Source organism: Ostrinia nubilalis, chromosome 1, assembly GCF_963855985.1.
Source record: "Ostrinia nubilalis chromosome 1, ilOstNubi1.1, whole genome shotgun sequence".
Taxonomy (NCBI): Eukaryota; Metazoa; Arthropoda; class Insecta; order Lepidoptera; family Crambidae; genus Ostrinia; species Ostrinia nubilalis.
This window is the reverse complement of record NC_087088.1, coordinates 9,912,285-9,935,286: the sequence shown is the minus strand read 5'-3', so window position 1 is coordinate 9,935,286 and position 23,002 is coordinate 9,912,285. Positions and strand designations below refer to the sequence as shown.

At 36.6% G+C, this 23,002-nt stretch overlaps 1 protein-coding gene across 1 annotated transcript; it reads left to right on the top strand.

Moving 5' to 3' along the window:
• Positions 1–6,540: 6,540 nt before the first annotated feature.
• On the top strand, positions 6,541–13,048 carry LOC135075722 (zinc finger protein 235-like). Its single transcript, XM_063970177.1, has 11 exons — positions 6,541–6,869; positions 6,963–7,157; positions 7,418–7,454; positions 7,528–7,792; positions 7,937–8,167; positions 8,248–8,421; positions 8,520–8,723; positions 9,793–9,963; positions 10,780–10,969; positions 11,743–11,943; positions 12,631–13,048. The coding sequence occupies exons 1-11, from the start codon at positions 6,741–6,743 to the stop codon at positions 12,697–12,699; spliced, it is 1,866 nt and encodes a 621-aa protein (XP_063826247.1). The 5' UTR covers positions 6,541–6,740; the 3' UTR covers positions 12,700–13,048.
• Positions 13,049–23,002: the final 9,954 nt, after the last annotated feature.

Sequence of the window (23,002 nt, the reverse complement as noted above, 5' to 3'; positions counted from 1 at the left end):
CACGTACTTTGATTTTACCCAAATGTAAATGAAAAATACTATTATTAAATTAAGAATTTATTACGATCTAATTACTAATTTACAAGAGAGCTTTTCAAGCGTATTATAGTTAAAAGCAAAGATCACATCATTGTATAGCAACCATACTATACTGTACATGCCTAGCAAAAATGAAAGTCCAAAAGTATTCATCATTATTTAAAAAAAGTTTACTTAGTTTCATGCAGACAGTACAGTATCATTGCTATAATATGGCTGACATTTGCTGAATTTAAATTAATAAAATATTGGTCCCGCCATTGAGGAATTCATGACTTAGGAGTCAAAATAATGTTACTTACTAAATAATAATAAAAAGAGGTATCTTGCCACTGGTAAATAAAATTACAAACAAATAGGTTACCCATACCATTTTGATAGAAATAAGGCATTTGATACTAAACACCAATTTTAAATTATTAAGTAGGTAAGTAATCTTAATCAATGCCACATAAAAATAGTTTTTGACGGATTTCCATTAAATGTTCGATTTTTTTTACATTATGCCAATTTTTATTAATAAATCAAGTCTCTACTTTAATTTCACACATACAATATTTGGAATTTGCGTTTATATTAGTAATTTTTGTATGAAAAATTGGACATATTTTCATTTCAATTAAAAATCTGACTATCTATTGAATTTTTGGTTATTGAAATTAAGCATGTGAGAATAAATACCAATCAAGATTTATCGAATAAAATAAATAAAGGGCTCAAATAATATCAAGCATTAAGGAACCAAAAAAAGTTAGAATAAAACTTTTCGATAGACACCTATTATAAAATAATAATAATAATAGCTGACCTAATTATTTAAATTAAAAATTGACGAGTGTCGCCTAAAGAACACACAGTTAAAAGTCCAGGCCGAAGTAGGTAACTGAACATCGCTGACTGCCTTTTTAAGATGCGAGTTAAAAGCTGACTACAGACCACAACTACAGGGTCTACAGGTGACTTTTCGACCGGTTTCACGGAATTCAGGTTCAACTTCGGTTCGTTGTACCGAAGTTTGGCGAAATTCGTATGTAAAATACGCTGCAGATTGTCCTTGCCATAGCTACTACTTCACTAAAAGCGAGATGATGTTGGTATGGGAACGCGACAACTAATCCGAAAAGAAAAACAAGGACGGAAGTAGCCTTGCAGACAAATTAAAATTTTGTCAAATTTCGCATTCGGTTGAATCGGCCCATCAATATCCAGGAGTCTAGGACGATAAGAGCAGAAAGTGGGATTTAATATTTGTGACGGGTGTAATGTGTAATGTAAGATTACGTGAAATGTAAACACGAATTCTACGTGAGGACGGCACTACGAGCATCACGTGTAAAGTGCTGTCCATACTATTTCCATTACATTACACGATACAAACATTACGCGTTACACCAGTCTGGAGCCGGCTTTAAATAGGAGCGCTCTGTAGTTGCTGTAAGTATGCAGTCGGCTTCTTGATGCAGAGGTTTGTTTTAACGTGTGTTATTTAAGGATCACTCTCAGAAATTGTAATTAAGAGAGGCAATATGACACAGTTTTGACAATTAATGTTATCAATTTATATAAAAGAGACTTAAAACTATTTAAAGTGATGTATACTGCAGTCTTTTGAATAATTTAATTGATAAAACAATTTTAGAGTGGAAATTTTCAATGAAGATATTTTGATTCACAGTCTCTTTGTAAGTACCAAAATTTAACAAGGAATGCAATGAGCATTCAATATTATGGCAATTTTTTGAGATATATCTTCTTCTTATTGGGAAACTCATTCCTTAATCATCAAAATAATGAACAAAGAGTGATATTCGAGATCACAGATTACCAAAATCGTAAAGTATTATTAAAATTATGTCAAATATTAAAACATATTTAATACAAGCAATTAAAATATGGAATGTTGGATTCAAGGATAATGTCAGGGAAAACAAGTAAATACAAATAGACAAACACACACTCACATAATATGTACACAGAGAACACAGAATTTAAAAAAATATTATTATTACTAAATTATACATACTAAAATACTAATAACTAAAACCAGACTATCCTATGGAAAAATTAAAATCCTAAAGAAAATGCAATCATCATGGCATAAAACTGTGTAATGGTTTTTGTTATAATTTATTGGTTGAGTAAATACCAAATCACGGTAATACTATCATACAGTATTGTAACTTCATATAAACGGTCGAAACGCGAGCTTTCCTTCGAAATTCAAATCTCGGTATGCGCTCGACATGCAAAAGTCGGGGGTGTCACGAATGTGCCGCAGTAATAAACGGACGATGTGGTTTTATAAACAGTAAGCGCTCTTTTTTTTATAAAAATAATTACAAGTACCTATTTATACAGGGTGTTAGGTAAATGGGTTTATAACGACACTAGCCCATGTTAACATTAAATGGTATGGTGAAGTCAGTGATATCATCATTAAATTTTTTTAATTTTCATACAAAATAAAATTTGTATAAAAATTAAAATTATGATATCAATTTTCTGACTTCACCATACCATACACATGTTAACATTGGCTAGTGTCGGCATAAAAACCCATTTACCGAACACCCTGTATAATAATCAAGCATTTTGTTCGCCTCAGTAGAGGCTCATACATTTTACGGTCGCAATTTCACGATTTGTTACTAAATCTTAACACAAATATTTTTTTTTTAATTAAATCCTAAACTACATGCATTTTTATCCTATTTCATTCACAAAGTATTTTGTTTGTCAAAATACAATCACAAAATACATTTACAAAACTAGCTATAGAAATTCTAAGTAGGCAGATCACGGCAGATGTAATGAAAATAGGGTCGGCAGGTGGGCAGCCCTATCGCATGTTGTCATACCGTGACGTTCCGCGCGGCTGTTGACATTTATTTTAAAAATATGGTCGAGTTGGAATACTGTATAGATAGTATTACCGTGACCAAATTGTGGATTTTTTATGGAGGAATTTACATTAAATAAAAACTCAATAAAACATCTTCTTGCCACTTCTAATTTAAAAAATACTTAATCAAACCTTTTAAAAGAAGTTGGATTACAAATTAAATCCTGATTAAAAGTTATAAAATCAAGTCGGTGTAAAATTAGGATATGAGTATTTACAGAAAATTTATTTCTGATAATAATATACTAACTAGAAATCATGGCATTATGACATCAGTCTACATGTTTCAATTTAATCATCTAAAAATGGCACCTCCTCTGCTTAAAAAATAGAGGAAACTTAATTAAAAGAAGTTGTGTTTGTTTGTTCTCTTCTCATAAAAAGCTATGCAGTATTTGTACTTTGCAGCATTAGAATCACTGCGACACACCATAATCTCAATGAGTAGGTACAGTCTTATATCATAATAACATTATCAAACTGCTTCATTCTTTGGAATTGAAGTACAAAATATTTACATAACCTACTTATAACAATATATCACTGGTTTCTAAAATAGTATTCTAATTCAACTTAAAACAGTAGTCTTTTCAGTTTCTTTTTACTTTTATTCGAACTCACAGGACATGTATTTTTCTTTCTTTTGGATGGACTTGGACCATCAACAAGATCATATTGAAAACAGTTTCTTCCCTTATGTCTTTCATATTTACATAGTCTACAAAACTGATGTGCACATGAAGTACTGGTACATTCTCCCCATTGCTCACCTGAAGACTCGATGGTGACCTTGGCAGGATACCCACAGTTGGTGCATACCATTTGGGAACGTGTATCAAGAGAGGCAGCCTGGAAATGGAAATAATCATAAATATTACTGGTAATAAAGTAATCTCATAAAACAGCAAAATCATTCTTATTTATATTAGTTACCTTGGTGAATTTGTGAAATCTAGTTGATCTTGGGCTTCGAGTAGGACTATGGGGAGTGCTTTGAATAATGTTGATGTTTTGAATCTCCTTCAGAGTTCTGATCTGGTTACCACCAGATACCTTAGGTGTATCACCCCAGTTTTCCAGATTGCTTTTGATTGTACAGAAGAATTCTGTATATTTTTGTTTGGTGTTTACAGCTTTAAAAATATTACACCATATTGGGCTCACTAATGTGAAGTTATAAAGGTCTTCTTGGGATAAGTAGTGAAATATTTTTTTGATTGATGTGCTACAGTAGTTTTCATGACTATACAACATTTTGATGATATCAATCTTTTGGTTTGGTTTATACCCAAACTTGTTGCTAATTGATTCCTTTGATTGTATTTTAGGTTGGGATTTTAACACTTGCTTCTCACATGATAGGGAATGAATGGCAAAATCTACTTTTCTAGCTGATCTTCTTCGATTAAAAGGGCTTAAATTGCAGCTGCTCCTACAAATCTTTTTGATTGGAGTTGAAGGATTAGAGACAGAAGATCCATAGTAATCTTTGCCATACACATCATCAATAAATCCAGAATCAGCAGAAGTTGCTTTGATAAGTTTGTTGTCATTTACTTTAAGTTTTTGTACTTCTTTTGCTATAATACTGGTTGGTGTAGCAACTGTAGTAGAATTCACTTCATTGGCGCCATCATCATAGGATCTTTTCGTTCCACGCCTTGCTATTGGGGTAGACTCAGAACTGGAATCTGTATTAGTCAAATTATAGCAGTTGTAATACCGACTTTTACTCAATCGAGCTTCTGTTGCAGGAGTTATATAACAATCCACTTTTATTTTGCAATTGATGTTGGGAACAATATGAGAAGGATCCAAACTATCATTGGACAGGCTGGAGCTTTCCAATGAAGGCGTTGCAAAGGATGTATGATAACCACTGTCTTCCGCTTTGTAAATCTTGTAGGATAATGGAGTTGCAAGTTCTCGTGATGTAGATTGAATATCCATGTTTAACAAAGTAGTTGGAATATAACTAAGCCGATTGTAATTGTTGTAAACGAATGTTAGCCATTTACTTTCTGGAATCACTGAAGGAAGATAGTATAAACTGTACAAGGAGACTAAGCCATTTTAAGGCAAATTTTCACATTAAATGTGATTATTCTCCACAACAAACGTTAAAAAACGCCACAAGAACGACTAAAATCTAAACAAACCAAACTAACCACGAAAAACCACAAACTATGCTATGCTTCTGTCAGTGTCAAAATCTGGCTCGAATTTCGAGTCAGTTTTTGGGTCTAAAGCGCGCTCTACACTCGCGGCGCGAAAGGCCGCGAAAGCCGCGAAACGCGTGTGTAGATGGTTTCGCGGACTTTCGCGCGTTCACGTTCACGCTTCGCGCCGTTCCCCGTTCGTTGTCGGTTTTTTGTCCCGCGACAAAGGTTCGCGCTTGGTTCACGGCGCGCGATCGCGAACGCAACTACACTCGCAGTTTTTCGCAATAGCTGAGAAGACGCCGTCGCAAGTGGTTGTGCATTATTGCGTACTTACTAACGTTCTTTTTTTTTAAATGAGTACTAGGCATGGAATAATGAACTTGAGTTGAAATTTATCGAGTGTTTTCAATCCGAACCAATACTTTGGCAGTCCAAACACAAGGACCATAAAAATAAAAATAAGACCCACTATGCCTGGACGCGGATAAGTGACATTTTAAATATTCCTGTGGGTGAATTTAAAAAAAAAGGACTCACTTATGTCCAGTTATAGAACCTATAGAAAGAAAGTTAAGGATTCCACTCATAGTGGGGCAAGCTCAAGTGAAATATGTAAACCCATTACATGTCTTATTTTTAATACATAGGTAATTGTAATACGATATAACACAGAGCGTCACCGCAGCAACAATCACGTCGTCATCCATTGAGGCCGCGAACGAGACTGCGAGGTTTCGCGAGTGTGGAGAGACACATATAAACGCGAAGTGCACGGCGCGAATCGCGGCGTGAATTCACAGCAAGAATCGCGCGCGAGTGTAGAGCGCGCTATAGACATTTTTTTCTTTGTTTGATTCCTTCCTTTTCAGGAAAAGGCAAAGGCATTACGACACACAGCTAAGTCTTCAGTTTTGATGGTTTTGTTAGATAAAATCATGACCCTACACTTTTATAAGAAGGAAGGATGATAATGATAAAATGATATCCCTCCCCACCCCTTTTTTTGTTTCGTTCTTTTATACACAATTAAAAAATAAAAAAAACATGACGCTTTACTTTCCCGCCAAGAAGTTTCGGGTCTTATACACTTTTTTTGTAAGATTATTTCCTTTTCAGGAAAATGCAAAGAGGCAAATAAATACGGCGTATTTAATACGCCATACAATACTTCGCTGTATCTTCAGGCTTAAAATGGGCCCAAGCTAGCTAAAAAATCTTTTAGAGCGCTACGAACAGCAAGAAAAATTGTTTTCTGTTTTTTATATAAACATAATTATTGTAAGTTCTTCCCCTTCCCATGAGTTTGAAAGAAAGATAGAAAGAGGAAAAAATCACACAAAAGTAAAAAAAATGGTGAATAAGACAAGATTTGGCTGTATGATCGAGATCCGAAGCCGTAAAACTTATGTAAAAAAGCTTGTTGACGTTTTTATTTTTAAATCTAATAAACGCTTGAAAAAAAATTGTTACTGCTACCAATTTTAGAATTAATTTGTTATGTTTATTGTTTTCAGACTTGTGATTAATGTGAAAATATTTAACTAATAAGTAATAAGAGTGCGTCTAATCGCTACAGAACATGTAAACTACATTTTGTACACAAAAGATCTTTTCATGGAACAGTTACCAAAAACTTGATGAATATGGCTATGAATGTAAAAGAATTATGCAGATTATGTGCTAAAAAAGACGATTTTACTAAAGATTTACTGGATGTGAGTAACAGAAGCTTATTAAAGCTAACAAAGGATCTGGTGCAGATTTCGGTAACTACTCTTTCAATTATAACCTATGAGTACCTTTGTGGGATATTCTTTATGTGTTGAATTCATTATTTGATTGTATATTTAAACTTTCAGATTCATGAAAATGATGATTTACCTACACAGATTTGTTTAAACTGTGAAGAGAAGATGGTGTCATTTCAATTATTTGTTTTGGAGTGCTATAAGGCCCAAGATACCTTAAAAAATTTGTTCTATGATTTAACAGACGATGTACCAGTTAAATTGGAAACAGATGTTGACTATCAAGTTTCCATTGTTAAATCGGAGGTAATATTGCATTTTATCCTTATTCCTGAATCTTAAACTTAAAGTACATAACTTTTTTAAAATTACATTATTAAAAGCTACACCCAAAGATTATGTCTCAAAAAGTATTACTGAGATTTCTTTACAAATCTAACTTAATTTTTGAATATCATAAAGCTATAAAGGGTTTAGTGAATTAATATTTATATTGGCTGCTATAATAAATTATAAAAGATACAGATTATGCTATATACCTAAAATTTTAGTGATTGTTTCCACAGGTGAAAGATGAACTGTTGACTGAAGACCTTGTTATATGTAAGTTTAAGCTCTAACATGAAAATTACTACTATACTATTTGAAGATAAAAATAATATTAATTTTGCTACAGGTCAAGTCAATAATGATGCAGATTTGGCAAAAGATGATGACTTTAATGATTTTTCTCATCAAGATGATGATGATGATGACGATGATGATTATATGACACTAGCATCACTAAAAGAAGAAAAATCAAATGAAATAGAAAATGATGGAGCCAAACGAAAATTTCCTAAACAAGAGAAAATCAAGCGTTATAAGAAAAAAGTTGCATCTCCAGAAGAAGTCGAAAAAGTACTAAAAAAATCTAATTGTAAAGTTCGTGATTTTGTTAAGTAAGTGCTTTTTATTTTACAATCTCAAATATAGATTTTTAACACTGTAATATTATTTAATTTACTGCCGATGAATGCAGAGACATTGTCTTTGTTATTCTGCTGATAGTCTTTTTTTTAATAATTATAAATTATTTTTTCTAGACTGCAGTGTGATATCTGCGACCTAAAACTGAAGACGTGGAGTGAATTACGACTTCATTTTCACTCGGCACATAAACTTAAACCATCAATTAATTGTGTTTGTGGATTTGTGATAAAATCTAAGAGTGTTCTTTACAAACATGTGTCAGAACATAAAGCTAATGATAGCAAATCAAGTGGCAGCGATATAGACTCTAAATATTCCAACCTCAAAGTTTATGATTTTGTTACGTATGTATACTTACTCATAAATAATTTTTGTGCCAATGAATTTGAAGTTTTAAGTAATATGTATTTTATTGTGTTTCTAGATTTAGTTGCACGGTCTGTCAGAGGAAGTGCAGTAGTTGGTATACTTTGAAAAATCACAGTGAAAGGGCTCATAGGATAGCACCAGTAGTACAGTGTATTTGTGGAATTACACTGAAGTCTAAATCTGTTCTGTATAAACATATTCAAGATCATAAAAATCCAAATATGTTAAGGTAAGTAATACTCTACATTGCAGTCTTCTGTTAAATTTACGTTTTTATCTAAATAAGTTATTATTCAAAATATTACATTTCTAAAATTATATTTGCAGTTGTGACAAGTGCCCAAGGATAACAAAAACAATTGAAGCACTTAACAAACACAAAATGAGACATGTTCCAAAATCAGAAAGGAAATTCATCTGTAACAATTGTAATAAAATATTTATCACAAAAGATGCTTTAAAATCGCATGAAAGATCTCACATCCCTATTGAAGACAGAAAGATATATCATTGTGGGATTTGTGAACTAAAGTGAGTATCAAATGTCAATTTTGAGCTAGCATAATGGTGGCCATACACGTTAGGGTTTGCATGACGGTTACGACCGTACATGCTTAACCGACGGGTATACCCGAGTTATCTATAGCACATACACGTTAGGGTTTGCATGCACAATCTAAATTTATTTAACTCAAAGGTGACTGACTGACTGACATAGTGATCTATCAACGCACAGCCCAAACCTAGCAGTAACATTAAGATTTCTTGCAACAGGAAGAACACATGAGTGTCTTAAATATTCACCACCATTCACTGCCACAGACTATAGGAGACTGAGAGAAAACTGTGCATGCAAGCATGAGCGGGCGCACACACGCTCGGTTATGCATGTGCGCAAACATAACCGAGCGGCAAAAATATCTTTTTTGATATTCGTTAGGTTGCATGTACACGCACCAATAACTGTACAGTTTTATAACATACACGCTAGGGTTTGCATGTCGGTTAAGCATGTACGGTCCAAACCATCATGCAAACCCTAACGTGTATGGCCACCATAAGGGCTTTCAAATGACCCCAAGCTCGCACACTTACTGCGGGCGCCCGTCGCACAGTCGCGACGGGCGCCCGCATTACTATTACGCGCGAGCGATAAGGATGGGTAGCTTGGGGTCATTGGACAAAATTCTATGTGCTCGCAGACCAGACTATAGAAGCACAGTTGCAGTGCTCACTACACAGTCAGTGGACACATTTGTCACGGCAACCATGTGCGGCTGCTGCGCTTCTAGTAATTGTATGAAAATGAGCAGTAGTGGTAGCTCAGATCATAGAAGGGACTAGTGCAGGCAGCGCTTCCTCATGCCTCCAATTTGAAGACGCCTGTATAGTTGGAGGAATTTATCCGTTATTGTTATGGCGTTAAGGATCACGACGCGTTCGTCGGCTGCGTCGGCCACAACAAAAAATAGTGAGCTTGGGAATTTATCCGTTATTGTTATGGCGTTAAGGTTCACGACGCGTTCGTCGGCCGCGTCGGCCACAACAACACCTAAATAGTTGAGCGTGGGAATTTATCCGTTATTGTTATGGCATTAAGGTTCACGACGCGTTCGTCGGCCGCGTCTCACAAGCGCGTGGTGCACGACAAGATCAAGAGCTACGTGTGCGACCTGTGCGGGTACGCGTGCGGCACCAACGGCGAGCTGCGCCAGCACCGCGCCATACACAGCGACGACAAGCCCTTCGTGTGCAAGACGTGCAACAAGTCGTGAGTAGTCAAAATCAAAAGTATTTATTCAGTTTAGACCACAAGTGGCACTTATGAACGTCAAAATATTATTATAGAAAATAATAAAAAAAGAAAAGGTAGCCCAGTCTTTAACCAACACAATAAGGCTGGTTTTAGAGTCACGCTGACGCACGCTGACCGTCAGCGCTGACAGCCGAAATGTATGAAGCGTCGGCGCCGAGCGATCAGCGTCACTCAGGAACGTTCCCTTCAATTACATACATATTGATCGTCAGCGAGCGGTCAGCGCGATTCTAACACCCGCCTAAAGGTGGCTCCTCAGTGGCGCTGCCACATGAAAACTAATAAAAAGTTACACACGCGTTAAACAGGAGTTTAAATTAACATTTCCATACCAAAAATAACTTTAAACGCGGGCATTCAACACATTTGTATTTTTTATTAGTAAGGAAAAGATTTTATTGCACCACCACCAAAATGGCGTCAATAGATGGCGCTGTCTGATTATTACATCGCAGTAAAGACAGTCGCATTTTCAAGACGCATTCGAATCTGAAGATGCACATAGGCACGCATGAGAACTCGCACTAGTGTCTAATTTCCCGCTAGCATAACAAAGTTTTAGATGATTATTTTAAAAGTTTTTACTTTTAATCTTTTGCCTGCATCTGACTAGATTGAAAGTGATTATCAGGTTGAAGGTGGAAGCGAGCTTCACCCAGAATCTTCAAACAGCAGAACTATCTTTCGTATAACTGTGGAAACTTAGCTGATGTCTGAATTATTTGTAATATGACTGGGATTTCCTTAATATTAATAAATAAAATTTCCCAGCTTCAAGACGCATTCAAACCTGAAGACGCACGAAGACACGCATGAGGCGACGTCGTATCAATGCTACGTGTGCAGCCGCGTGCTCAACAGCCGGCGCACGCTGCGCAAGCACCTGCTCGTGCACGAGGAGAAGTGCCGCCACGTCTGCTCCTACTGCCACAAGGCGTTCAAGAGGCGGCAGACTCTCAAGGTACAATATCATTGTACATTTTACTATCATTTCATTTCATGGGTAGTACTTTACATGTAATGTTCGTAGTGCCGTCCACACGTAGAATTCGTGTTACATTACACATAATCTTACATTACACCCGTCTGGACCCGGCTTTACAGCTGATGGCACGGCAAGCTAAATAACGTGCAATTTTGCAACAAAAATCGGTCACACTAAGTATAATTTTTTTTACAATTAGAGGAGCAAAATGAAAACAAGTTCACGATGGTAACTCATCTGATATAATTAGCCGTGTCAAATATCACTTGGTATTATTTAAAATTAACTTTTGTAATGCTAAAATAACCTTGGCCGCGACTTGAGAGAGCTTGAGCTTAAAAACTACTGAAAGTATGTCACATGTATGATGTGGCGATCTGCAGAGGTGGATTAGATCTGTGACTGTGACCAGTAGGCCTAAGGCCCGAAACTGCGTTAAGTGGGCCCCGGCGCGGTTTCATCGAAAGTCCCCCCGCGCGGGTGCCCGCGACGGAGCACTGTGTATGAAACCGCGCCGGGGCCCGCTTAACGCAGTTTCTGCCCTTAGATGCGCGCCGCGATAGCGGTTATCGCGCCATTTTATCGATTTTGCCCATACATTTTGACGTCGATAAAAGTTTTCACGGTCACGCATCCTAGCCTAGCAGGAACTTCAAATGTTCACGGTTCAGCAAACAGTTTTGAGACGATGAAGTGTGACGTCACATATCATGATGTGCTGTCCATTACAACACTAATATTCTGCACAGGTCCACTTATACACGCACACGGGCGACAAGCCTCTAACGTGCAAGTGGTGCGACGAGCGCTTCGCGTACGCGTCGACGCTGCGCTCGCACCGCCTGCGCTGCCACCCCGACAAGATGGCGGCGCAGGCCTCCGCCAACAGCTACGCAGGCTATGCGCACCACTCCGCCGTGCCTATACAGCCGGCTGACGTCACTATCACGGTAACTATACAGCATTACTACTCCTTTACTTGCTACTTTAGTTCCTTGCATGTATGCACTACAGAGGTTCCCTAACTTATTTGAGAATCGCCCCCTTTCGACCATACAAAAAATTCCGCGCGCCCTATCCTCCAGTCAAGATTTATTTATTGGACGTATCAAGCAGTCTGGAATGCATTCTCTCAGCGGTCGCAGGTTTTTTATACTTAAGTACACAGATGGCCCGCGCCCCCCTTTAATGGTCTTTGCGCCACCCTGGGGGGCGCGCCCCCCACTTTGGAGGCGTTACTAGATGGAGGCGTTAGCCACCGGATTCATCTACTCCAGCTACTCGTACCATTCCGCTGTGAGCATACAGGCGCCGACAAGGAGACGTTTTTCTCGATTTTACTGGTTGGAACTGGCGTCTCTATATCACATGCATATGGCTACAATCCACATGTATCGTCTCTATATTGCGTACATGCCGCTACATGCGGCTATACAGAGGTTCCCTATCTATTGACTGTGTAGGTAGGCCAACACCGGCAAGGTCTACTCGTCTCTTTGTCAGTAAATAAATGCATGCGGGCTATTAAAACCTTGCGTTGTGTTGTGAATTGCTTAAATTTTTTCTGATTCGTCTCTTAGAAATAGGCATCTCTTGAAATAAGCGACGTGAAGCTAAAACAAAAATGTTTTTTTCAGAATTACATCAAAAACGACGTAGCGGCCAGCTCAGTAAACATAGCGAAGAATGAAGTCGAGGCTATGTAGAAGTAAACGTAGTGTTAAAGATCATTGTTACGTACTGTATTAGATCTTTTTACATTAGTATAGTTATTACAATAGCAATTGTATGTATATTAAAGATATATAGATATCATTTACAAATATCACCGTTTTTATTGTTATTTACAACAAGCATAGATTACATAATAAAGTAAGAAATATTAATGATACTAGTTCATAGTACATAATTATTTGACTCATTGATTTACAAATTATTTACTTGTCTTCGAATCAACATGCCTCGTTGTAACTGCATGCAATAACTACAAAGCAATTGGACTAACGAAGCGTCCTGTATAGATGTAAACAAATAAATCGGGTATGATATTCGTAACGTTGAGTTTCATTTGAATGTATATTGCTTCATGTAAGCGAATGCCGATGACATGTAAACAAAACTTAGCATTTAGATGCGCGTTCGATCCGCTGTGTTGTCATAGGAATATCGGTTAAGTAGATGTGTCGGCAGCACCCTGCGTTCGAAGTAAATTGCGGAAAACCTTTCTATTTATAACCTCTCGAGAAACACGAACAGAACAATTTCCTTCCGTCCCTAGTAATAGACGACGAGAATTAAATTTACACGGGACCAGTTTTTAGGATACCTACATTATGTTTGTTTCCTCAGATCGTAATCTGTAATACTATTTGGATAATATACGTTTAATACATAGCTTAGGTGGTGTCGATTTTTCTTTTACATATTATTTAGAAACCAAGAAAGTTAAGTTCGTAATAAATATACCTAGGTGCGCATTATAAGCGAAGCAAAATAGGAACGTTACGTACCTATTATCCCACTTTAAACGTGTGGCTAAGTATTTAAAGTAGTACTATGCCTGCATAGCATCTGGTTCGCTATTACAAGGAATAGCATCTGGTTCGCCATTACAAGGAACAAATTAGTATTGCGGGTCGTGTAGGTATTTACTGTTGAATCATTTAATGGTTGTTGATGGAAGGTGTGTCATGAATAGATTTTAGCTAAGCAGAATTCGTATTTTCATGTGCAATATTAATCTTTTCTGATTTGCGAACAACTTTTGCGTTAATATTTCTACTAAGTATCTCCATTCAAGAACTCGTTGATGGTTTACTCCCTTGAGGGCGGGGGAGTAAAAGAAAGTCGTATAAAATATTTAGAAGCCAATTTTACTCAGCAGCCTAGTTGAAAATAAAATTTCCAGAGAAGGAGAATAAAATTCCAATAACGTGCCATTATCGGGCCGTTTCGTGCTGTTGTGCATTGCTGGCGAGCGCACAAGCGCTTTGTGTGAGAGCAACTAAAAGTAAAGCGCGCCGGTATTGGCGGTGGATCCACGCGGAGATAAGGCGTCACACGTCAGCGCGTTGGCGCGACGCCAAAAGCTGCCAGTGCTGCTATCGGGCACCCAAAATTTTTACGCCACGTAAACATGCACATTGCACAAGCACATTGCATACTATCTACCTATCTAGCTAGCTAGACCCTAAATTAGACAACTAAAACAATAAACTTTAAACTACGATAAAGCTTTGAGATAGACGGCGGCGATGCAGAGGAATCCTTGCGGAGATGAGGGCTGTCTCGTCAACGGGCTGGCGCGCAGCCAATAGCCCGGTGCTCGGAGTTCGGCATAAAGACGTATACACACAGTTATAACTAATTGAATGAAGTTAACTTAAATAAAAACAATAAAACTAGTGCAATAAAAGTAGTTTCCCCGCCATCTGTTATTGTGTATGATGCCTTTACCTAAAGGCAGGTACCTACAGTCAGAGCAGGCATTTTACACAACTTACATTTTTGTAGAAAATATCTCACCTATTATTACAACAACCTTTACTACGTAAAAATCTATTCAGATAGTTAATAAGTCAATTAACTGTTATAGCGCCATTAGAATAGCTTAATTTTATTTGCTGTTGTCCAACACAGAGTTAACTATAATATAACTAAACCATAGCGATTTATCTATCGATTTTTTCTAAGAGTCAGTAGTACTTACCTACCTACTTTTAGAGAAATATTTTTAGGTAGGTGTTACTTAACAAAAAAACATACTTTTTTTAATTACAAACATTATTGTTACAATTTTTTATTGATAAATTCAAATTCCATGGACTCCGTGTTCAAAAAATCGGGTCCGTGGCCGAGTCCCCCAGTATTCGACGCACCCGTGGTGGACGCCCCCGATTTAAATAAATTTAATATCATATTTTTTTCGGCTTTTGCACTAAGTTACAGTCAACGAAAAAAGTTTCACAAGCTAATTATTACTAAACTATGCATGTTTGACGCTATTTATGCAATCTGGGAGCAAAATTTTAACCCAAAACCAGCAGTAGTAAGAAACAAAAAACTTTTGTAGGAATTATTTTCATTTCATTAGATTCATTTTTGTGTTTAATTCTACTGGCATAATAAATATTTATTCGTTTATAAACATTTTTGTGCCTGACTGTACATTTGATTAAAAATTGCTTCAAATCGAATTTAACTGACCGGGGGCGTCGACCACGGGTGCGTCGAAAACTGGGGGACTCGGCCACGGACCCAAAAAATCGGGTCGACTCCTAAAAAGTACTAGTTCTATTTCTTTGAATTAAAAACTATTCATTTATTTTTGTGATGTTTATGTTACAGGAAATGTATGAAATTCCTAGGAATTGTATACAGGATGTGGAATTGTATAGGGTGTTTGGCGGAAGGTTAGACAAACTTCGTGGGTGTATAGGTAAGGTCATTTTAAGAATACAAATTCGCCCATTTAACTAAGTGAGCTACTTTTTGTTATTGATATTTTTGATTTTATTTATTTTTTTCTAAAATTTGATCTAAAAACTGCTTCAAATTTTTCTCTCGCGAGTTTTCTGGTGCTTTTTTAATTGGAATAATAATACAGGATGTATAATTCCTAAAATCACCCGGAAATTTTAGGAATAGGATATGTGCGTATTAAATAATCTCTGAATCAGTATTTTATACATTTCCTAAATAGCTTCGGAATTGTATACATTTCCTAGGAATTTTATACAATTCCTAGAATTCATACATTTCCTGTAACATTTATAATAACTAAGTATTCACTGCAATCGATTAATGAACCGCGGCAATAATCGATTTTGTTAAACAACAAATACCCCCAGCACTAAATCTATACGTATCTCAAATTGCGTAGGGGAGAGTGGGGTAAGACGGGGTACTTAACGTTTGATGGTAAATAAAATTGACCGTAAAGAGTTTTATTAATTTGTTTTATTCTTATAATCTTCTTAGATAATCAGTCTTCATTTTTAACGTGTAATTTTGCAGTCTAATCAACATAATAAAATTAAAAAAAACAAATAGTAGAAATACACCCTTATCCCCATCATGCCCCACCCCTAGGGTAAGATGGGGTACCCCCGTGGGTAAGATGGGGTACCAATAAGAGGGCAAGATGGGGTATGGCAGCAAACAACTATTTACTGTTCACAATGTTCACAAGTGAACACGGTATCTGCATCTTCGTCATCTAAACCTGCACAGCTGCAGTAAGCCCATTTGCCGCATGCTGAACAAGCAACCCAGCCTTTAGGCAAATATAGGCCTTAACAATACAAAAAAGGTGTATTTTCAGTATTGCTGTCACTATTCTCGTGTAATGATCTATTCTTAGCCCCTTTTTTCTTCTTTGTTACTCTTTTCTCCTTAGTTGCAGGTTTTTTTGATATTTTTTAAGTTCCCTCAACTCTTTTTTTCGATGTTTATCCTCTTCCGCTACTTTCTTTTTCTTAATCTTTTTTTTATAATTTCTCATCATTCTAAAATAAAATAAAAGTAAAATTAGACATTTCTATGTCGCTTGCCTTCATACCCCATCTTGCCCCTTAACACCTACCCCATCATGCCCCCGTATGCCAAATAAAATTTAAAAAATAACTGAATAAAACCAATACGCAACATTGAGGAAAACAAGTTTTTACCTGTTAGTGTTGTTATTTTCACATTTGATAACATTTAAATCAATTGCGAGGTGTTATTATTTACGGAAAATACACGCCCAGTATAATATAGAAAAATCACTAGCTATTTAGCAAAAAACAGTTTTTTCCAGAAAACAAATCAAAGGCGTGGTGTCGTTGTCCGCTCACTTCGATAACTGATTGCCCGAATGGCGGCGCGGCGTCAGGTGCTAAAACGATCCTGATTGGCTCATTCGTTCGCACTCAGGATCGGTCGCCCCGTCTTGCCCCCCACCCCGTCTTACCCCACTCTCCCCTACTTAAAATAAAAAATATTTTTACATCGTACCTATTTAATTAAAATATATTCCATAGACTCAGATTTACTATAATATTATATTTCAAGTATATAATATTATAGTTAGTAGACAAATATTTTTTCAAAAATATTCTGCAAATGTAGTATGCGTAATATGGATAAGTAACCTTGAAGTGTCATATTGATTGTGATCTTGACCATCAAGTGAAAAAGACTTCAGCAGTACACATACTTTTTAATTAATTTAATAAATTATTCTAAAACGTAATATTAATTAAATACATACGAATTGAGGATAGGATTCACACAAAGTGAGCACGTATTCGTTGCGTAAGAAATACCTACACTACACCAGCACTGGAGAAACTTGGAGAAACTAATAACGTTACGTCATCGTGACAGCAGTTTATAGGCCTTATCAATCAACGCGAAATGTCTAATTATTGCACAGCCAGCCAACACCTGTGATACTATTATAGGACGCGATTATTAATTATTTTATTATTAATTAACTGCTATTTAATATAGGTAGGTAGGTATGTTTCCGGTATGGGAACATGCGCGGTGATGCGCGTATATGTATAGCGGGTGGAGGGGAAACCCCCTCCCCTGAGAATGAAAAAGTCATATTATCTAACTTACTTGAATTACACATTCTCAAAGTGTATATTTAAAAAAAGTAAAGCTCTACATTTTACAATAACTCTCAATAAGTATAAATAAGTTAAAACCACGTAAGGTTCGTATGAAAGACAGTTCACGTTCTGCAGAATGCGGTTAGACAGCGGCATAAAATATTACAACGGGAAACAAAAATATTTCACACAGAAAATACATTCGTCTTCTATGATTTGTGTTAGGTTACTTACATTCTTGCGAATTCGTACGTATAACGTATGTTACATAAGTACGCACGCATTTAATATTTTAGGTAGGTTACTTAGGTATTTCTGAAAAACAGGTAAAAGTCTAGAGGTAGTTCTTTACTACAAGAAATAATATGTAATATAAAAGTAATGAACAGTAAATATTTTTTTCTCTAATGAGAATCCATCCATTTGACAAAGGTGTAGAGTTAGAAACTTGGCTCTACATGAGATGATAACTTTTTCACTCACCACTGTGATAGTGACTGGTAGGTACTTCCTGCTTAAATTATTGGTAATTGAAAAACAAATGATCATCGGATATTTAATAAAATGTCTTGCTTAAAAGCTTTTAATGACTGAACAAATAAACACCTCTATCCAAAATCTTGAAGGAAGAATTCCGTGATAAGTGAAATAATCCAATACAGAAACGTGAAGGGTTCGTAATATAACTGGGATAAAATATAAGTAACCAGTGGATTATCTTTTATTTTATAGCCTTTTTATTTCAGTATTGGGAAGCAGTACACGATATTGCTGTTACTGGTATTAAATATGTACGTGGGCACCTTCCTACCTACTCACCTATTCGTTTCTCTACAATTCTGCTATTTACTGTAAATCCTTGAGTAATAACGGATCTAAAACGTGATGTAGGTTGAAAAGACCCAATCAATGAAATGGAAATTTAATGTAGGAATTATAGTGACAACGTATTATTTGTCTATAAAATTAAGTGATAGGTATAATTTAATATTAAATGTAAGTAAACAATGAATATAGGTGCTTAATTCTCGCTAATCTATTATTCCATTAAACGTACAAAAAATTCACGCGCCGAACACGTTTTGATAATAACTCAATAATAAATGTGTTACATAAAAAGGTTCAGAATATGCGATTCGCTTAATATTATTTTTGGCAAAGCAAAAATATTTTCGAGTCTGCTATTATATTGGAGGGTGTTCGAGTCGTGGGGAATGGAATGTAACGTAATAAATACCGACGTGCAGGTCGGGTCAGGCGGGTGGCATCAGGCAAGTTTACAATCGGACACCGACACCACCCCTGGGACTGGCGCTCGTTTATCACCCACCATAGCTCCAAATGCTCACGGAAATCTGTTTAACATATAAAACAAATTCATCAAAATTGTGTAATGGCCCATGCGTGCACGACGACTTACTGGTATTACCTATCTATCTACAATAATCTACACTACATGCATTTTTATCAAATGAAAGCTTTCAACAACCTAGTGACCACGTAAGATTTATTTAATTCAATCTTAATCTAAGTTAACAAGATCATAATTAAATGCACTACATATTACTAATCAAAAGATTAGAGCGTAATTCACTCATTCACTTACACAATTATTCATGTTTATCTAGAAAATTAAGAGCATAATAATGATTGATTAATTAACCTTCCTTTTTACAAGTTAGCTTTATATTAGATCAGTCACGCTGTCAGCTCATCAATCTTCAGAATTAAAGTAACTTGATTAATTTCGAAAGAAATTTATTTAGCTGTCTCAGAACAGAGTTACTTATTTCCGCCATTTGGCTTTCTTAAATGCTTTGGTCCATTACTTTGTGTAACTTTATTTATATTAGAGATAGAGACTATAGCTTGTATTTATTTTCAGGTAAAATTGGCACGGTAACATAGTTGCTACGCGGTTATGTAAAATGAGATGTTCATCCAAGTGTCATGGCATGTGAAATATAACCTACAAGAAATAGTCTGCGGTTCGAGTCCCGTCACGTTAGGGGAATCGCGCGTGGCGTTACAGACGGAGTAAATTTAAGCAAGCATACAGACGAATAAGGCTGTGCTTTCGTAGTAGCGTAGCTGACACCCATAGGTATAATTTTAACGTAAATTATGAATCTAGCTAGACGATGCGCATGAAAATAATTTATGGGGATGAATACAAAAAATAATCTATTAGGTACCGGCTTTCCTCATAATGGTAACCTACTGATATTGATTTTCCACACATCCATCACATAACGTAGGACACCCTCATGCTCGTTAATTGAAAATTACGTTTATTAGAGCTGTCTATAATTATCTTAGGATAGGCTAAAAACATTATACGCTTTACGCTAAGCACGGCCTAAGGGTGCGCGCGGGGTGCCAGGGTGTGCGAAGGGTGCGGGGCGCGCCGACTGCCCTCAGTGTCGCGGAGGCTGCGGCCGATTACGCCGCCCGCCCTGCGCCGCGCTGCCGCCCAGCCAAAACATTACTCAACTAAACACAAATAAATAATCCCCCAATCTCTATCAATTGCTCACTTCTTACAACGTGTCGAAGCTATCGTTTCTACAGTGATTCGTTACCAAATAAACTTATCGCAATTAAGTAAAGATTAAGATACAATATTTTCGTTTTAGTACCGTGAGATGAACCACGAATTTATCTTTCTTGTGGATAATTATGTAGAGATTTTCTTCCTTACCTATCAGCAAATTTTATCATCGGGTTTGTAAGGAACCTATCTGCGGGGATCCTTACGTAAGTAAACAAGTGGCTTCTTTTCAAAATAATAATATTGTTATTTCTGTAATGTGTTTCACGAGTAACACGTGTCTAATTTTAAATATGAATTGGTAGAGCTTTGTATTATTTTGATCTCGTAATTTTAATGAATTGACGTGATTAGCCTGTTTTGAATGTGATTTTACAGTCATTTATATAAACATACTACCTATCTAATTTATAGAGAGCAGAGCAACTGACAAAATATGGATTTAGTATCAATTTAAATTTTTCTTGTAAAATTTAATGCAAATCGGGCGAATAAAGTTTATCCGAGGTCTGCACTCGTGGTTTGAAGAGGGTCACCACTCGAGGTGAGTGCTCTACAGCTTGTCCAATTATAGATGTTTTCTACGAGAGGTGTCCGCCCCTTACATCATTGGCAATAAGAGGTTTGGGGCACTTTCTTTTGCGGTTACCTTTAATACGAGCACGACCGGCCTTTGATATTGCGTTTTCAACCTCAGGTAGGGGATGCCATAATAAATATAACTTAACTACCTATATAAAAAGATAAAGAGGTATTTGAGGTATGTTACAATCATCATAGCTTTACAAAGAATAAATGTTTGATGAATAGACACCGAATGATGAAAAATACTAAGAGATAAACATTCAATAAGCAGATAAATTGTAATGAGAAAAAATTGTCTCGTGGCAATTACGGATAAGGTAGTCGGTTTGGTAGATCGGTTGTATAATACAAATTGTGTGAAATCAATATTATGTCTAATTTGTTGGCAGGGTATGACAACTTCCATTTGCTATTGAAACCTTGCCAAACAATCAAAGGCATTTATTAAATAACAAAAACAAGAGTGGAGAGAAAAAGTATGGCGTATAAAAGGAGAAATATGACCGCTATTCCAAGGACAACGCGATACTTGGTAATGGCAACGGCGCTAATACTCTCATTAGTCGGAGCCTGTTTCTGCGAAGTCACTTTAGCCGCCAAGGATGGGATTAAAGCTAGCTCCAGTTCCGAAGCTCCGTTGACTACGGGCTTTATAAGCGAGACAAAGCCGAGTACGAAGCCATTAGAATTCACTGCAGCTCCAACTCAAACTTCAACTACAAACGAAACCACTAAAATAACAAAGGCGTACGTTTCGAGCGAGAGCCCGACCACCGTTTCGCATTCAACGACTAAAGTATACGCGAGCACAAAAGGCGTAGTGAAAAGTGCAAGGAAGCAAAAGTTAAACAGTAGTTCTAGTGCTCTCGGGACTGCGGCGCATTCACCAGCGCGGCTTCAAGAGCGCCTCGGGGCCGTAGATTGCGATCTGCCCGTGCTGCCGCGCGAGTCGCGCCTGTGGCGCGGCAACGAGACGCATGAACTCAATCTGCCGGTCACGGTAAGACATTTCCAAAGTGTTTTAAAATAGTTAGCACAAGATCTTACATACACCTGTAATAAGTTATAATTTATTTGTAAGTCTTTTTAAATAACTATTCATTTTTAGAACTCTACATAGTTCTGAAAATGGCAGAATAACGAACGAACAATGATAATTGACTAAATGAATGGCCCAATGTGCGTAATTTGGGGCGTTTAGGCAATTTCCGAGAGCAATTTTACTATAGGCAGGCATTTCGATCATAATAATAAACTTGCTTGCAAAAGTTAGATCATGACAGCACAGCTAGAGCGCCGAGGTCGAATACATAAGCAATAAATCGTCTTAGAAGAGAGAAGGGGAAAAGCTTTCTTGCTCCAGCGGTTGAACTCTGTTCATTATTTCTTTTAAGGAAAACGTCTATTATTTATATAGGGCGAATGTGGAGGCTCCAAGATTATGGAGCCATAAGAACTTTCGTTTCTTATTCATTCGCAGTCGGCACGAGTGGGTACTTGTACGAGTATCTTCTACGGTTTAGATGGATTTCAGAGTGCTTATGTATGAGAGGAAAAGTTACAAGAGTCTGGAAGTAAAGAACTGCGTGATTCAGCTTTCCTATCTATTCAGTTATTTATTTTAAACTCTTGCTGAATAATTACCAACTAGCTTTATCAGATAGTAAAGTAAGAAAATAAATTACTTATTTAATACATTAATATTACTTAGATGATTGTTAATATTGCGATAGAAGTCACCTTGAGTTATTAGAAAAGATAATCCTTAGGATACGGAACCTAAAGCTTTAGAAGCTTTATAGGCTAATTAATTCATGAATAAATCTAACTACCAAGTACGATAACAATATTACAAACATTTATAACTTTAAAAAATTGATTGCGAAACAAAGTGGCAGGAACATAAAACAGATAAGCTTTTGACTGACTGAATAATAGCTCGCAATCGGCGAAGCAGCTGTGCTTTTTAATTATTCGCCTGCTTTCCAGTTCAGGTTATTTTTTCTGTTTTGAGTTGTTATTAAGTCGTCGAGTATCTTTAACCAACTTTAAAATTGAGAAAGTTTGAAATAAGCGATCATGAAACAATTGATACCTTTTAGGTACGTTTTATTTTATCTACTCGTACGTGGTACCTAATGAAACTGCGGTCTTAGTCCAGTCAATGAATGCCTTAACGACGATGTAGAGAGAAATCCGTGGAACACAATTTCTGACCTCGGGACTTCATTTAGCCTAGTTAGGTGGTGAACATAGCAAAAGTCCCCGCCC